The 16,676-nt window shown below is 39.1% G+C and overlaps 1 protein-coding gene across 1 annotated transcript in view; it reads left to right on the forward strand.

Annotated features, from left to right (window-relative positions):
• The window catches only part of Col24a1 (collagen type XXIV alpha 1 chain), a 269,283-nt gene that overhangs the window by 48,500 nt on the left and 204,107 nt on the right, over window positions 1–16,676 (forward strand). The window contains 5 exon segments of the mRNA XM_037207167.1: window positions 6,238–6,282; window positions 11,043–11,096; window positions 12,218–12,262; window positions 13,238–13,291; window positions 14,449–14,493. Coding sequence (XP_037063062.1) covers window positions 6,238–6,282; window positions 11,043–11,096; window positions 12,218–12,262; window positions 13,238–13,291; window positions 14,449–14,493 — 243 coding nt within the window.

Raw genomic sequence — 16,676 nt, forward strand, 5'->3', positions numbered from 1 at the left:
TGCTGAGTTGGATAGAAGACAAAGGTTGGGAGTCCAAGCTTGGATTCAAGATAGTTTTTTAAATTGCTTTATAAATAGCCCGTCAGCTGCTATATTAAAATTGGAAGCCAGCTATTTTGTCTTGTAAGGACATCAACAGTGTGATCAAATGAAAAGAATTTTCCTAGGTTCAAGAGGATGAGGGATGCAAGCAGTTAATTGTGAAATATATGAGCATTTAAAACACTCTTTTATGATGCATGGCATATTTGACTATCAGAAAGCATTACTGTGTTTTAAATAATAGTTATAAGCCAACATGAGCTCCTGTTTTATTTGACTAGAATTGCTTTAGTTATTTGAAAAAGTCCATAGCAAAGGAGACACAACACAGTAAAAGCCTGTGTGAAGAAGGAAAGGAAGAAACTGCTTACATAGAGTCCACTGTGATTTCCCAGTCCCTCAAAAGCTGTGTAAAGCAAGGGCAGACTGAGGCACTGTAGACACTCAGTTTCAGTGGGAAAACTAATAAAAGAATCTAGCTTGGAAAAAAGTCAGGGCCTTACGAAACAATGTGAAGATTTCCACCACTCCATTGCCAACTCTATACATCATTCCTCACTGGCCCATCCTTCCTATGAAAGTCTGTAGAGCTATTCCACCTTGGCTTGATTCCCAGCCCAATGTGGTACTAACATCTAAATCCAAAGCTACTGCTTACAAGCTGTGTCTCCGCCACCCGTCTCCATGTCTGCGCTCCGCTCTTCCTGCAAACAGGAAATTGGAGAGCAAGGCCACATAGTTCTGAACTCCCTAGAACGGAAGCTAGGGGTGGCCAAAACCTCTTCAGCTGGGGGGCTTTGAAAATTATATTTCCTTCACACTGACTCAGGTTGTTGACATTTCAACATTGGCAATAAATTCATGTGGCTTAAGGTATTTCAGCTTCCACAGTTATATCTATACCCTCAGAATTAGCTGCATCTGTCATTGGGCATTGCTATGGTTAGTTCAGTAGTTTTTCCATTCAAAAGCCTGTTGTATGGTCAAGTTATTGTTTAAAGAAATATTAAAATTAAAGTCTTGGACTGGCCAGGGGCTCAGTGGGTAGAGGCACTGCCCACCAAGCCTGACAGCCTGAGTTCTATCCCTGGGGCTCATGTCCCAGGAGAAAAGTGACTCCTGCAGCTTGTCCTCCAGTCTCCATACACACGCCATGGCACATGTGTGCATGTACTTGCACACACACAAATAGATAAATTTAATGCGAATAAACAAACTTACAATTAAAATCTGTGTAAAACATAGATCCTAAGCTGTATTTATGATTGGAATTACTACTGTGCAAATATGGTATTATAACAAATTTTAAATTATTCTTTAATTTATTATAATATATATTAATCTGTTTTCAAATAGAGATATTAAATTTTCTCATTGACCAAGTTCCTTAAGGAATGTTTTTATTTTTATCTGAATATACTTTTAAAAAATCATATGTTGTTAGTTTTGACCTTTCGATGTTTAATCTAGTCAAACAAAATGCTCAAAATAAGAATCTCTATTTCACACAAGTGGTTTTCCATCCATCTTTTCATCACTTCACTCCATCATTTAATGAACACCCACCGAGGCACCGAGACAGAATGCACAGAAAAGGAACCTAATGAAGTTTAAGCTCCCAAAGAGGCCTGTGCATCACCTCTAATATCTGTAACTCCAGTCTGGCCTGATTTACAGACGTCTTTCATCTGGATTATAACAGCCTTTCTCCAAGCCACCGACTTCCATCTGCTTACCCCAGTGTCCTCAATCCAACATCTGGATGAACAACATAAAGAAAAGAATGATTTATTTCTGCTTACAGCTTCAGGTTTTTCTGTCTGTGGTCCTTGGTCCACTGACAGTGAGCCCATGATGAGGTGGATTGGGATAGAGCATGTGGAAGGGGAGTTCCTCACTTCATGTGGTCAGGAAGCCGAGACTGGAAGAGACTGGGGGCCTGACATAATCTTAAAGGCACACCTGCTTCCTCCAGTAGGCCCCATGTCCTACTCCAGAGTGCCCCCAAATAGTGCCACCAGCTGAGGATTAAGCATCCAACTTGAGAGCTGCAGAGACCTTTCATCTTCAGATTCTCTTTGCTTTTGATCGAGTTAGGAACCAACCTTGGGAGCCTGAGGTTGGGTTTCCTTTTAGGTACATCAGTCTTGAATTCGTCCTCTGTCTTCAAGCCTATAGTGTGTCTCAGATCTGCTTTTCATCTATATATCAGCTAAGTTTTTACAAAAGTAACAGAGTCCTTTCTGATGGCTTCTTGTGCTCCTGGAATTCTAGCAACTGCCATTTAGCAATTACCCAATTCAATGCTATCATTTTACATAGGATGACGCTGGGGCTCGTGATATGACTAATCACTGCAAAGATCAGAGCCAGAACTGCTGTGCTTGCTCTGTTCATGTTAGTAACACTGGAAACAGACACAGAAAACATCTTGTTTCACTTAGACGCTCTTGATTGCGAAGGACAGTGCCATAGGCCATCACAAGGAGGTCAAAGTTTCAATCTCCTCTGCAGCATTAAGGGAACTAGGGATCACACAGAATCTAAAAATAGGTCCTGTAATATGATGACCTTGCAGAGACTGTCTGATGCCAAGCTTAGAGGCACATTAGTGGATGTTTAATGTACTATCCTGCTCTCTCTCTCTCTCTCTCTCTCTCTCTCTCTCTCTCTCTCTCTCTCTCCTCCTTTCTCCTCTCTCCCTCTCCCCTTCTCTCCCCTTTCCTTCAATCTACCTTTTCAAGTTGTCTTTCTTCTCCTCTGAAAACTTCCTTTCTCAGCATCATATCCATTCACTCTTAATTTTTCCTATGTTTTCATGTTTGTGTGGCATCTCACAGTCCACACTAGTGAGTACCTGAATATTTCAGCATTCTTATTTTATATTAATGGAAAAGATAATATAATTGAAGCAGCTAACCTTTGTTTAGACAAAATTCCTCATTCTAATTCATCTCATGGGCTAATGGCCAGGCTTGGTATTGTTCTTTCTTGGGTCAATGCCAACTCCAATGGCTGAAGCCGGATGGGAATGAATTCATGAAGAACAAGCCATACTGGTTGATACTGCTGTTTTCTCAGGCTCTCTGACTGAAGAGTCCCTGAAAGGGGTGGGCAGTCGTACATGCAGAAGCTACCATCATTAGCATACCTTTCCCTGTTAGAAAATGCTTCTGGGGAAGTAGTCCAGAGAAGTTAGACCAGTGCTTCATGTGTTTCACTGTGGGTGAGGGAGGAAGGAAATGCCAAAGAAAGGCAGGAAACATGGAGCTACAGACTCAAGCTCACAGGAGTGAAAATAAGTGAATGAGCATATACTTACTTAGAAAGAAGGTGGTGGGAGAGCCATTTTAACTTCTGTGCCTCCTGTCCTGGTTCCTTATTTTTCAATTCCTGTCTCCCAGGCTCTCCCTGGGAGTTCTGCCTCACCTCACAGAACAACCACCATGTCTGAGTTCTTACCTCCTACACTATAGGAAGGATCAACTTGACCTTGTGGAATCCTGATAAACATTTGGACAACTGAGCACAATGCCTCATATTTTTGTAATTAAATTGATCATCAGCTAAAATGTAAAAACTTAAAATAAAACCAAGTGAAAACAGCACATACTAGATATCAGGCATAATAAGCATGTTACTGGGAACAATAGGAGTTGGGAGGTTTTGTTCTTTTTGTTTATCAGTTGGACACAGTGACGTAAGGATGCATCTGAGTATGAGATAGAGACAAATTAAGGAACTAGGAAGACCCTCTCTCAGTTCTTGATCTGTATAACAGCCTATGTTATTTGTCATTCTGTTGGTTATGTTGTTTAACTAGGTTCTGTTTCCATTTTCTATAAAGGGTGGAGGTAATGCTTCCATTATAAGATGGAGTAACAGCTGACTGGGAATCGGGAAGTGGTGGATTTAGTGTATAATGGCTCAAGGAAGTTCTTTCATTTCCTTTCTGCTCTTCTTCTGTTTCCCAGCTTCTTCCCCAACCTCTTTCTCATAGTCCAATTACAAAAGAAGTCGCTCTCAGAGGGCAACTTTGCCTCTCCCCGCTACCTTTCTATACAGTTATCACAAAAAGAAATCTCTAGACTCTTGTTTCTCTGTCTGCTCTTGGATTCCTGCTGGTCTGTGCTTATGTTGCTGTGACAGTATGTGATACTGTACAACTTATAGAGAAAAGAGATTTATCTTGGCTCTCATGTTTCTGGAGACCAGAGTCCAAGAGCATGATGCGGGTGTCTGCTTGGCCTCTGATGAAGGCCACATGGCTGCCACTCATGATGGAAAACAGAAGGGCAAAGAAACACTTATGGGACAGGTAAAGCAGAAGGTGTAGCACAGCTCTGAGGAAGACCACTGCTGGGGTAACTGATCTAGTCCCATGGGAGAGACGATTCCCTCCCAAATGAAAGGCGTCCATCTTCTTATGGACTTGGTCACTTCCAAAGGCACCACCACCAACACTGTTACACTAGGAACCCAACCTCACATGATCTGTGACGGGGCCATCCTGTATCCAAACCATAGCCATTTCCAAATCTATGGCAGATTTATTCTGTATCCAAACCATAACCATTTCCAAGACATGTCTGCATTTTAGTGTTTTTGTAATGCTTTTAAGTTTAACATCCCTGAAGCTTTCTAAATAATTTCCTTTTCAGGTAGGGTTATTTTGGAACAAAATCTCTATTTCAGTCTCTAATACACTAATCTAAATTTGCTTTCTCTTATTAACCTACAGTGATCCATCCTGATTCATTCATTAGGTTACTGTGAGCCACTAAAAAAAAAAAAAAAAAAACATCGGTCTTGCTTGCAATGTATAGATGGGACATGTTGATGTTTATCAGCTATTGGTTTCACAATGGAGTTATATTTTGCTTAAGTTTCTATGAGGTTCCTTTGGTTGTGAACCTGGCTTTGAACTCCTAAGCCTATTTTTTCAGCCCAATTCTTGAAGTACTTAAGAAAAGGAAACTGAAGTGGGGGAATGTGACTTGGTCAATCACATACTTGCTCCCAAGTGTGAGGACCTAAGTTTAGATCCCAGAACCATGTATGAAATCTGGGTGTGAGGCTGCACTTCTGGAACTCCAGCCCTGCTGAAGCAAACACAGCAAGGTTCCTAGAACTCACCGGCCACAAGCCTGGCCGAATCAGTAAACTCCTGGTCCAGAGAAAGACCCTGTCTCCAAAGACAAGGTGGAGAGAGCTTGAGAAAGAACCAGACATCAACCTATGGTCTACACACACACACACACACACACACACACACACACACACACACACACACACATATACACACAAACAAACATGAACATGCATGAACAGGTACACACACATGCATGCCCACACCGAAAAGAAAGATAAGAAAAGGGAAATTTTTTGTTCCTATATGTGAACCAAAGTCTCTGGAAATGAGATACTGATTCACTGATACTTGATTCTAACTTTATCAATAAGTGCCAGCATCTCTTTCTCCCTGTTGCTTCTTGCAACTTCATTAATTCTGTTGCAGATTTTTCCAGTGGGAAAATTATACTATCTGTTTTCTAAGGCAGGGTGCTAATGAGAGAGGTTAATTTTTGTCCATTAGTTCCCTTACCTGGAAAAGACTTCTATGGCTGATTTCCCAGTGGCTCTACGGGGCCGTTCGGATGAATCCATGAATAGCCTCTTCCCTTAGTCGGCTCACTCATTCATTCATGAATTGCAGTGGTGACTGGATTAGAGACAGGACTGGATATGGTCCAACTCTTCAGTAATTATAAACAGACTGTGTCTGAAGGCATGTTGTCTCAGGATGACTGAGCTAAACACAGCTTTGTAAACGTCTCAGTAAATTTAGCAGATTCTTTGGTAGATTGGAGCCTTTTATAACAGTTATTTTAAAAATTAGATTTTTTGATAGAAATTAAATTCTTATTCAAATTTAGTGAGAAACTGAGAGAATACTGAATTGATTAGGGAACTAAAAGTAGTGATAAAAAGCTAACCAGGGGCTGGGCATATGGTTCAGTGGTAAAGGGCTGTTTGCCTGGCTTGTATGCGGCTCTGGCTACAATGTCTAGTGTTTAAAACAGAGCAACTAAACAAAGCAACAAAAGTCCTCTGTGTTTTAGAACCTACATTTAGTTAGTTGATCGCCTTGTGTAAGCTGACTTTCCATGTCATATCTTCACTTACTTCCTATAGGGTCTCAAAGGATATCCAGGGCTCCCCGGACTCCGTGGGGAACAAGTAAGTGCTTTCCTGGCTTCCAGAGGGTGGGGGTAGGGGGTGCTGAGCAAAGATAGACATACGGGGAACTGTGGAGGGATGATTTCTCTCCTGCCTTTTCAGTTTTTCCTCATGGTTATTTTCATTCTATTTAGAGCCAAGTTAAAACCTTTTTACTGTTATTCATTTTCTTTTTTCCTGTTGTGTTCAGAATAGTGATTCTTAAATCTCTGATTCAAAACCATTTGAGAATTTTGTGACTGCTTCAGACCCTTTCCAAGAAAATATACATATTTGCAAACACCTGACTTTTCATTCAGCTTTAGGGTCTAATCTGTTCACTAGGTCCTAATCAGCAATTCAAACTGGAATGGACCATACATTGTTATCCATATGTATGGATATACACACACATGTACTGTTTAAAAGTCAAAATACTTTTGTAACTGCTTGGGTTTTGGTCATGTTACTGCTTTTCTCTCCCACAAGACAATGATGACATTGTATCATAGATAAAATGTAATCACGGACAGTGAGGATCAGGGATTAGAACCTGACTAAGGTAATGGATGCCATATCAATGATTCAGCAAAGCCTCAAGAAGCCCTGACAAGGACTCCAGGAAGACAAGTGATGATTAGTCTCTGAGGGAAATACACAAATGAAGAAACAAAGCCAGATTTCTCTTTGATTCATATTAAGAAGGACAGCATGCTGTTTCCAGTCCCTGAGGCACAATTTTTCAAGATTACTAATTACCACCCATGGCCAGGAAAGTGGTGTGTATATCAGCAGCAGGTGCAGGCTTGGCTTTCTGAAGCACAGACAAGTGCTGAAAGGCATGTGAGCATTTACAGGGGAAAAGTATGAGAAGGGTGGTAGGAATTAGCCCCTTGGGAGAAAAATCCCTGACTACTGCTTTGGCAGAAATATGTGGATTCCAATGAAGGACCCAGTACATCAGAAGTCAGTGACAACTTGGCACTGATGGAACTGACTAGTCCTCTCAACTGCTCAGTTATCTAGCTCTGGTCATTTACATGCTATTGCTGTGAGGGGTAATAGATTTACTAACTAGGGAATTCAGTTCTGAATTCAGTTTTAAAGACTGGAAAATATGGTCCAGAAAGATCAAATTGTAAAGTACTTGCCATGCAAGCATGAAAACATGAGTTTGATTCCCAGCACGCACATAAAAGGAACAGAAGGCTCCTTGGCTATCACTGACTAGGGAGACTAGTCCACTGGGCAAACCTTGGCTTTGAATGAAAGATCCTGTAAGAGAAAATAAGGTAGATGGCTCTTGAGGAATGGCACCCAGGATTGACCTTTGGTCTCTGTGTGTACACATACACACACACACACACACACAGACACACACACTCAGAGAGAGAGAGAGAGAGAGAGAGAGATCCATATGTCCATACACATACCCATCATAAAGACTAGAAAAAGAAGAGTCAAAATTGGTAATGACCTGAATAACAACTGAAAATACTCCTGCATTTCAACTGTGGAAAGACTGGATGTGCAAAGGACAAAAATTGACTCATTTCATTTAGAATGTGGCTATGATTCTAAGGTTTATTTCTGGGAAATTTGTCAGCAAATTGGCCAGCAAACATTTGAAAACACAATTATCTCATTTGCATGCATTCTAGTCATAAGAGCTGGCTGAGCCTGTATTTTCTGCCAAACTGTACTATGACAGACTGCAACCTACTGTAGAATTACTTAATATTTTACATGTGCTAATTATTCGAGTGTTCAGTAGCATTGGGTTATTGCTGTTGCCTCCACTTTAAAAGATACTCCTATATACTGTTTATTTTCTCCACATAATAATCATATGACCTAGTATTATTCCATTTGCTAGTAAGAAAACCAAGAGTATGTAGAAAAGACCTGTAGTGACATTGCTGGAATTGTGAATGAAGTCACCCAACTAGACACAGATACTTTGATGCTCTTTGCATGAGAAGTGAGAATGGGGCAGGCTTCCTTATTTCCTGATGCTAATTGCTCAGTTAGAAGACTCTTTTGAAAACCCATTTTTAAATACAGAGTGAACTCAGCCATGGTGCCTTGTGATTCTGTGCTTGTCATGTGACTTTTAGAGTGTGGCTGGCCCATGGCATGCTAGAGCTTTATAAAGACTGTGAGGGACACTCACTTGCTGGCTTTCTTGACTGACATTAGTCTGCTATAGCAGGATGGAGACATGAATGGAATTCTCCTGTTTCCTCTGTGCAGCTGGGATGTGTTAGAAACCTATCCAGAATCAGATTGCCATCGTGTCCCATTGCAGATTGCTTTAAAAACAACTGAGTTCAGTTAGCCTAATCTAGCTAGGAATGGAATGAGAAAGGGATGGTGGTTGGCATTAGTCAGAGAGACAATGAACTATAAAAAAAACTGCCTTTTAAATGTGCCTCACTCTTTCCCATCCTCATATCCAAATACATACTCTCTCAACTTGGGTCTGTGTGTTTTGGAATCAAATGAGACATTAAGGAAGACAGTTGTAAATACACTGAAGCAAAGCTCACAATTAGGAGGCTTTTCCTAGAGTGTTACCTGCAAATCAGACTCACACGAGAGAAACCACCTTGAATGACAGTTTCTAGAATTAGACTCATTTATTTAAATCCTGCTGTCCCATGTACTAACCATGTGACATGCCACAGGTGACTTGAACATTTCATCTCCTTTTCTCACATCTATAACCCAGAAACAATACTATCTATTTTATAGGACTTTTGAACAGGTTGAACAAGATGATATATATCAGCACTTAGTGCCTGGAGCATGCTCAGTAAACATGACGGGGATAAAATACCCTATGTAGTCCATATTAGTAGAGTAATATTTTACATATACGGTTTTAGACATTGCTGTCATGTAGATAAGAGTTTTCTATCGTGTAAGCCCCAGAAAGCCAGCGTTTATTCATAATTCATTAACGTATCTACTGCCATTACTTCTATGTAACTTCACTTCTCCAGATATAAAATAGAAAAAAGGTAATATCAATGAAAGAAACGTAAAGCAAGTGTAAAATGCTTGCATCATGGAACAGTCTTAGCAAGGAATCACTGTTGGTCAAAAGGGACATGAAGAGAAACAAGAGAACAAAACAGGAACATTCTGGAAACACTGAGAGAAAATCTTTAAATTGTATCCTCAGTTCGCTTTTCTCTGGGTCCATTCTTTCCCTTGATTCTCAAAACTTGGAGGAATCCTAGGGGTTCAGTGTTTACACTGGAATTGATGCTTCTGTGTGCCACAGAAGGGGGGGCAAAGGTTCAGCCTGTTACCTCTTTATGGTCAGTAAGATGAAAATGAATTCTATGTCACAAGGAATCTAGAAAGCCTACCACTATTCTATTGTTAACATGTGATGTTAAATAAAGGCAGTACAGCACACATTCCTTTGGCATTTCCTTCATTTATGAGTTGTTTAAGACATAAACTCTAAATAAACATAAGAATTAATGAATAAAATATCCATGAGTGTCTGGAGAGGTGGCTCAGAAATTAAGAGCAGTGGATGCTTTTCCAGAGGACCAGGGTTTAGTTCTAGCACCCATGTGGTGGCTCACAACCAACTGTGAATCCAGTTCCAGGATATTAGTTGCCCTCTTCCCACCTCCATGAGCATTGCATGCATGTGGTGCTAGACATACATTCAGGCAACAACACTCATACACATAAACAACTAAATAAATAAATAAATAAAATCTTCAAGACATCAATGAAAGATAATGCAAAAAAAAATAAGCTTTTACTAATTTTTCAGTCAGTCTGCAACAGATTTCCTTCCTGATGACTTTTGAATCTCCGTCAGTTTTCTTTGAGCCAAATTTGTCTCAAGCCAAGAATACAAAGCGTGTCAATCCAAGTGAATTCACTATGTGTCTAAACCAGCATGGGCTGCTATGACAAGATTCCATAGGCAGGGTGGTTTATAAACAACAGAGCTTTATTTTTCCCAATCATAGAGGCTGAGATTTCAGGCCAGTAGGCCAGTCTAGATAGACTCTAAGGAGGGCTGTCTTCAGGCAGCTGCCTTATACCCTGGTGTGGTACAAATAGGGCTACAAACTCTTGCTACCTTCACATAAGAACTTCAATCCCATTCATGAGAACACCACCCATTTGACACAGTTACCTCACAAAGACCCTCCCTATTAAGCCACTAGGCTTAGGATTTCAACATGTGAACTTGAAGGAGAAAAGGAATATTCAGTCCAAGCATCCTCCAAATTTACTCTGTGAATTTGAGGTAAACCCATGACATTATAAAAGTTTTGTCAATCAATATCTATTTACTCAACCAGACTCTCTATAAAGTCATATCCACCTTAGAAAGAAATAAGAGGTTGGCTTTGAAGTTCACTGGTCCTCTTGGTCCCCTGGGGTTGGTGTTCAAACTTTAAGGGATGCTGGAGAATGATGGAGATAAAAAGACTATTAAGATATGTACTTGCTGTTCCTCAGAAATAATTTTCTTATTTAGATAGACAGCACTAGGCTAGATTTTTTTCTCTGACATGTATTATCAGTGATCAGTATCTCACTTATGGACTATTTAACAGTTCTATTCTTTTTATTGAAAAAAATTTAGCCTAATTTCCTTCAGGTAATGATTTCAGTATGAGACACAGCACGCTATGCTCAGTCATTTCACGGGAAAACTTTTTTTCTAAATTTGGGTATTCCAAATACCAAATGAGTCTCTTTGGGTCTCCTATGTCTTATTGACTTATTTTCCATTTCAGGGAATTCCAGGACTCGCTGGTAATGTTGGCTCACCTGGCTACCCTGGCAGGCAGGTGCAGTGGCTACGTTTACACTTCTCCTTTCGTGTCCCTTGTCACATAGGCATTGCACAGTGTGGCTCTGAGAGTCCTTGTTCAAATAGCAGCTATGCTCTCTCTCCTTCACGATGAATTCCTAGATAAACAGTCAAAATCAAAGCTGTAAAAATTCTTCAGATATTGTACTGTAGACTGGTTTGTTGGGTGTGGAAGCCTGACTTTTAAATACATTGGATACATTTTACAATGGAACTTTTAAAGTTATGATGCCTAAGAGGCGAGTAAGATTTGAGATGAGTCCCATGCTAACTTGATGAAATAAGTGTAAAAGTATCTCTGCAATAAGTGTTATTTTCCATAGCACACTTATAAAACTTGAGGGGTAAATGGCAGGGCTTCACACGCCACTATGAAATAGTTTCATCTGACCCGAATTCAGTGCATTGTATAGTTTTGAAAATCTATTTCAATAATTTTATATGTATTTCCCTCTAACTTCTTTCCCAACTTCACATAAACTAATAATAGAGTAAGTCCTCTTTCTTAGACTTTTCATGACATTATTGTTTCCAAAAATAATTAATTAAATTTTGAAATCTATGTTTATAGCCTTATCCTCAAGAAAAGGGCAAATAACATAAGAATTAATCTATTGTTAACAAAATTTCATTTTAAGCACTTAAAACTATCCAAAGTACTTATGTTGTACTGGAACCATCTAGTAAGGATGTATGTTATCAGAAAAACAAAATATGAACACATACATGGACAGTGATTTGAAGTTTAAAATGTATTCACCTCTTAAAAACATATGAGAATAGATTTTAGAGCAAGATAGAGGTGTCTTCACAGAACACAGACAATTTCCCAGTGAAAAATAATTTAGAGGAAAAAGAGGTTTGTTGTTCCTGAAAACACCTGCTAATGTACTTTATTTAGGTGACTCAAATGTAGTTTTATATTCATTATATGTAATGCCTTTTGGGTCCTGAAATTACAAAATTCTTTGAACATTTGTAATCTTCTTTAGGTAAACCAAGTTTTGAATTTTATAGTATTTTTGTAGTTTTATCTATCTATTTGTTAGCTCCTCTAACATACTGTATCATCCTGACAACACCCTTTGTTCACACCAGGGTTTAGCTGGACCAGAAGGTAACCCAGGTCCTAAAGGTGTCCGAGTAAGTAAGCGTTTGTTGTTGTTGTTTGTTTGTTTTGTTTTGTTTTGTTATCAGTTTGTTAAGTATGCCTGCAAGAAGGTAGAATGAAAAGATAAAGCACTTACCCCTTTCACATTTTTAATGGTTTTGTAGGCTTGGTTTGGAAGGAATGAATTTGCCATTTTCCCTCTGGTGCACAGAAAAACTTCGGTCTCGTGCAGTGTTTGCATCACTATTATGTACTTCCCGTTCTTCACCTGTTTTTTGGTTAGGTTAGGATGTGCTGTGCACACGGTGTAGCATCATTTACATATGAACACATTGAAGCCTTAGAATACATGTTGCAGTGAAGAGGTGAAGAGATGTATGAAGAGTTTAAGATGGAGATAATTTGATGATGCATGAGTTGTCATTGCTGTCCAGAGTAAGGAAATGTCTGTGATGAATGGAGTCAGCTTCACATCAGGGCATCCCTTTACACTTCTAAACCATTAATGGAAAACGGGAGCCACTCTTAATCAGCAAAGGAAAAGGGAAACATACCCGATAATGGAGTGTGCTACAAATTACAACCCCATTGCTGCGGTTGCTGTTTTTGAGTGCACATCTCCAGCCTCTGCTTACCAGGATTTGTGTGCTGTAGATCTCCCCTCCCCTCACTGAAATGTGTGCCTCCCTGTGCTACTGCAGTCTGCCTTGCATTTTAGTGAGCATACACAGTCTATGTATTTTCCTACCCCAGAGCATCAGTGAAGGAAAGGCTTTGGCGGGGTTGAGTTTCAGTTGCTGCCTTGAGTTACACTCTCCACTCTTTTGTATCAGTGAGAAGATTTGTGTGCAGTATCTTAACAAAAAGCAGTAACATGAAGAGAAGTTGTCATATTTTTACACCTTTAAATTTAAAATACGTAAAACTTTAAATACTTCTGCCTAGAGTTTTATGGATCAAACAAACAGTGAAATGAAACAATGTAAAGATTATTTTCTGTCTTCAAGGGTTTCATTGGCTCTCCTGGAGAGGCAGGACAGTTGGGACCTGAAGGAGAAAGGGTGAGGTTATTTCCTTCAAATGTTCCTTCTAATGTGTTCTTCTTGTGATCCAGTGGGGATCACAAACTCACAAGGGGGGTCTGCTGAATGAGCGAGCAAGCCCAGTCCAAGAGAAATCACCTGCTAGGAATATTGGGCTGTTGTAAATTCTTTCTTTTTCTTTTTCTTTCTTTCTTTCTTTTTTTTTGGTAAGGAACATGATATGAATATATATGCTTAGAGATTTTAAATTCAATTTTTAAAATATATGTTAAAATATAAAAATAGGGCTCTTTGTAAACATGCCTAATGAATTTCTTCCTCTCTGTAAGATGCTTTAGATATCAACTAAGAGACACTCAAACTCAAAGTGGATTGAAATGGAGAAATTTTAAGAATAATGATGGGAGTAGTAGATGATTTACCAAATAGCTACACACACACACACACACACACACACACACAACACACACTACTGTACAAACACTTCATATAAATTGACTCCTGTAATGCACACGGAGTACTGTTGTTATTCTCATTACTGATGGAGAGAATGAGGCATGTACAGAGAAAGTAACTCATCCTTGACCACACGCAGGAATTGAGAGTGTTTAGACAGAACATGGCCACCGGTGTTCTGGGCACACAGCCTGGGTGCATGACTCCGCTGCTTCTTACATGACCAGAAACACGAAGAAAGGCCGGTGGCGTCATTATAGAAGATGGTCTGGAGCAGGGAGAGGATTGTCCTCTCTGTTGCTTTCCTGAAATTGGTTTCACATAAAATTGGAAGCTGGCAATGCAAGGATTTGATTAACTTTGTTTATCTCCAAACAGAGAAAGAAGGGGAGGCAGAGGAGGACACATCCTGTTTTAGCTGTGGAAAATAAGATGTTCTTGTTTGTCTGGCTTGCCATTATTGGTGGCAGGCCTACTCTTCACAAATAACTATTATTACCAAGGAAGGGAAGGACTCCATTCAAAAGCTTGAATGATATCAGGAATCTTTTTTGGAGAACGAATTGAATGTATTGTTAAATGAATATGTTGAAGTTAAATGAATATATTGAAGCTTTTCTGAACACTGCACTCATTTATATTTCATTGATGGAAAAAGAGCTATGTTATTTAATGCATTCATTCAGCAAACACTTACTTTGGACTTTTCTATATTCCAGGGTACTCCTGGGATCCGTGGGAAGAAGGGTCTGAAGGGAAGACAGGTAACTTGGTCCCTCCTTCTTGAGGTCCAGTACACTAGTGGGATCTCATCTTGTTCGTTTCTCCCTTCTTAGAATGTTCATGAGGATCTCATGTGTGTGCTGTCACCCCCTGACTTGTGCCTCTTTAACGTTGTACCAAATAGTACTTGAGATGGTAAAGGAAATGCAGGTGTAACAATAACTCTCAATTGAATACTGCTAAGCTTTTTGGTATAACAGCAGAATAAATTGTGGTCTCCATGGTAGGTAGGTACAATGCGAGAACATACAGGAACAACTTAAACCATGACCAGAACACAGCTTCAACCTGCCCTTGATGCTTAGACATCTTAAGTTCCACACAGAGGTGTCCAACCATCTGACATCATGACACTGTGTTGCATCTATCCAATCCTCACTGGACAACCACAGAAGTAACAAAAACATTGCAAAAAAAACTTCATGTTTTAAGGAAGCTTGCAATTTTATATTGGTGACATGTAGCCCACAGTCTGCTGGTTGGTTACCCCTGAGAGACTTTCTTCTTACATTTCTTATGTTTTCAGGTTTTTTTAAGCAGGAATATGATACATGTTAGATTAGATATTTTTATTAGATTTATTTTAATTAATATTTTATTATATAATACAATAATTTTATAGACAGGAGAATATGTTGATATTGTCTGAGACTCAATTCTTAATAAATGAAGAAACTAGTCCAGAGAACGACCCTGGCTAAGCTAGCAGAGCTGTTTAGATACCTTTTCCTCCAGTTATGGCCTTTTCCTGGCCACTCTAAGATGGCTTTGAGAGTGACAGTCTATGTTTTACTGTGGCTGTGAACAGTTTGATTCAAATTTTTGATATCTATGAATACTATCTTAATGCCAGCAAAAATGGATCTGTCTTGCAAATGTAGTTTTTCTAAGGATCTAAATCTATTACAAGTACATATATTTTAAAGTAACTACACTCTGTGAATTTTGCAATATAAAGAATAGTCAAAGATCCCAGTAATCAATTCATTTCCCATTTCCCATGGCCTTCTCAAACTCTCCTTTTAAATTCAATATTACTTTTTTGGATATTTTTTAAATCACCTATTAGTAAAAAGCCAAAGTTGTCTGTAACATCACCGATCTGTAATATTTAAATTATTTAAAGCATTCAGTCTTCTGAGCTTTGTAATAGTCCTTGAAAATAGTTTGGGATAGATTCTAGTGTCATTGAGGTTGGGAAACGGGAGGTCTGAGATGTGGAATCACACTTAAAAGCAGTGGAGAGGCTGAGAGGGAGGGGAACTGCAGCCAGGATGCTAAAGGAAGAAAGAAAAACCAGCAGGACAGTTGACACTGAGTGCAGATGCACTTGCAATGTCTAGCAATCCCTGCTTTCCATCCTCTGCTCGAGCTACTTAAAAGAAGTGTGATTTTTCTATGTGTGATATGTGGCCAAAATGTGATAAAGCTGTTTGAATTTTTCACTGTGAAGACTTGAGTTTATTGAAAAACATCTATCAAACTGTCAAGAGATGCAAAGTAAACCTCAAATTTTGTTTGAATCTATAATGAACTTCAGAGCTGACCTCATCTCAGCTAGAACAGGAGCAAATACCATCGTCACTTAAGGAATGGAAGCAGCATTTTAAATACTTTGTGTGCTGTGTTATTTAATTATATTCCTTTTTACACGAATATGATGTTGTATTCTTTGCATTTTAGCCCCTATCCACACCCCAACAGAACCCATTCTGTATTTATCATATGTCAAAATGCTAACCAAAATATGAAGATCTGATGCTGTTCAAATTGACAGATCAGTCTCGTCATTTTTAATCTTTTCCACTGTAGTCTATAGCTCTTAATTTTTCTATCTTGTTCCCATCATTTTGTTGCTAATAAAATAACCAAAAAAATCATTTATAGTAGTACATAATTTCCCATGCTTAAAATTGTACATTATTCTTTAATAATTATTTAAGCATTCAGAACCTTGAGCTAAACCAGCAGACAATAGCTGAGATTGGTGAACAGATCAAGAATTTTCTAAATCCTATCATACATGACTTCGACAATCACTAGTGTGATAAATATATTTGGTCTTATATGGATATTGACTCAACCTTGGAATCAGCCACATGCAGGATGGTTCTAAGTTCCTATTCCATAGTAACACAAATTATCCAGAGAGATTTATAGCAGC

The sequence above is a fragment of the Peromyscus leucopus genome, chromosome 6, assembly GCF_004664715.2.
Source record: "Peromyscus leucopus breed LL Stock chromosome 6, UCI_PerLeu_2.1, whole genome shotgun sequence".
Taxonomy (NCBI): domain Eukaryota; kingdom Metazoa; phylum Chordata; class Mammalia; order Rodentia; family Cricetidae; genus Peromyscus; species Peromyscus leucopus.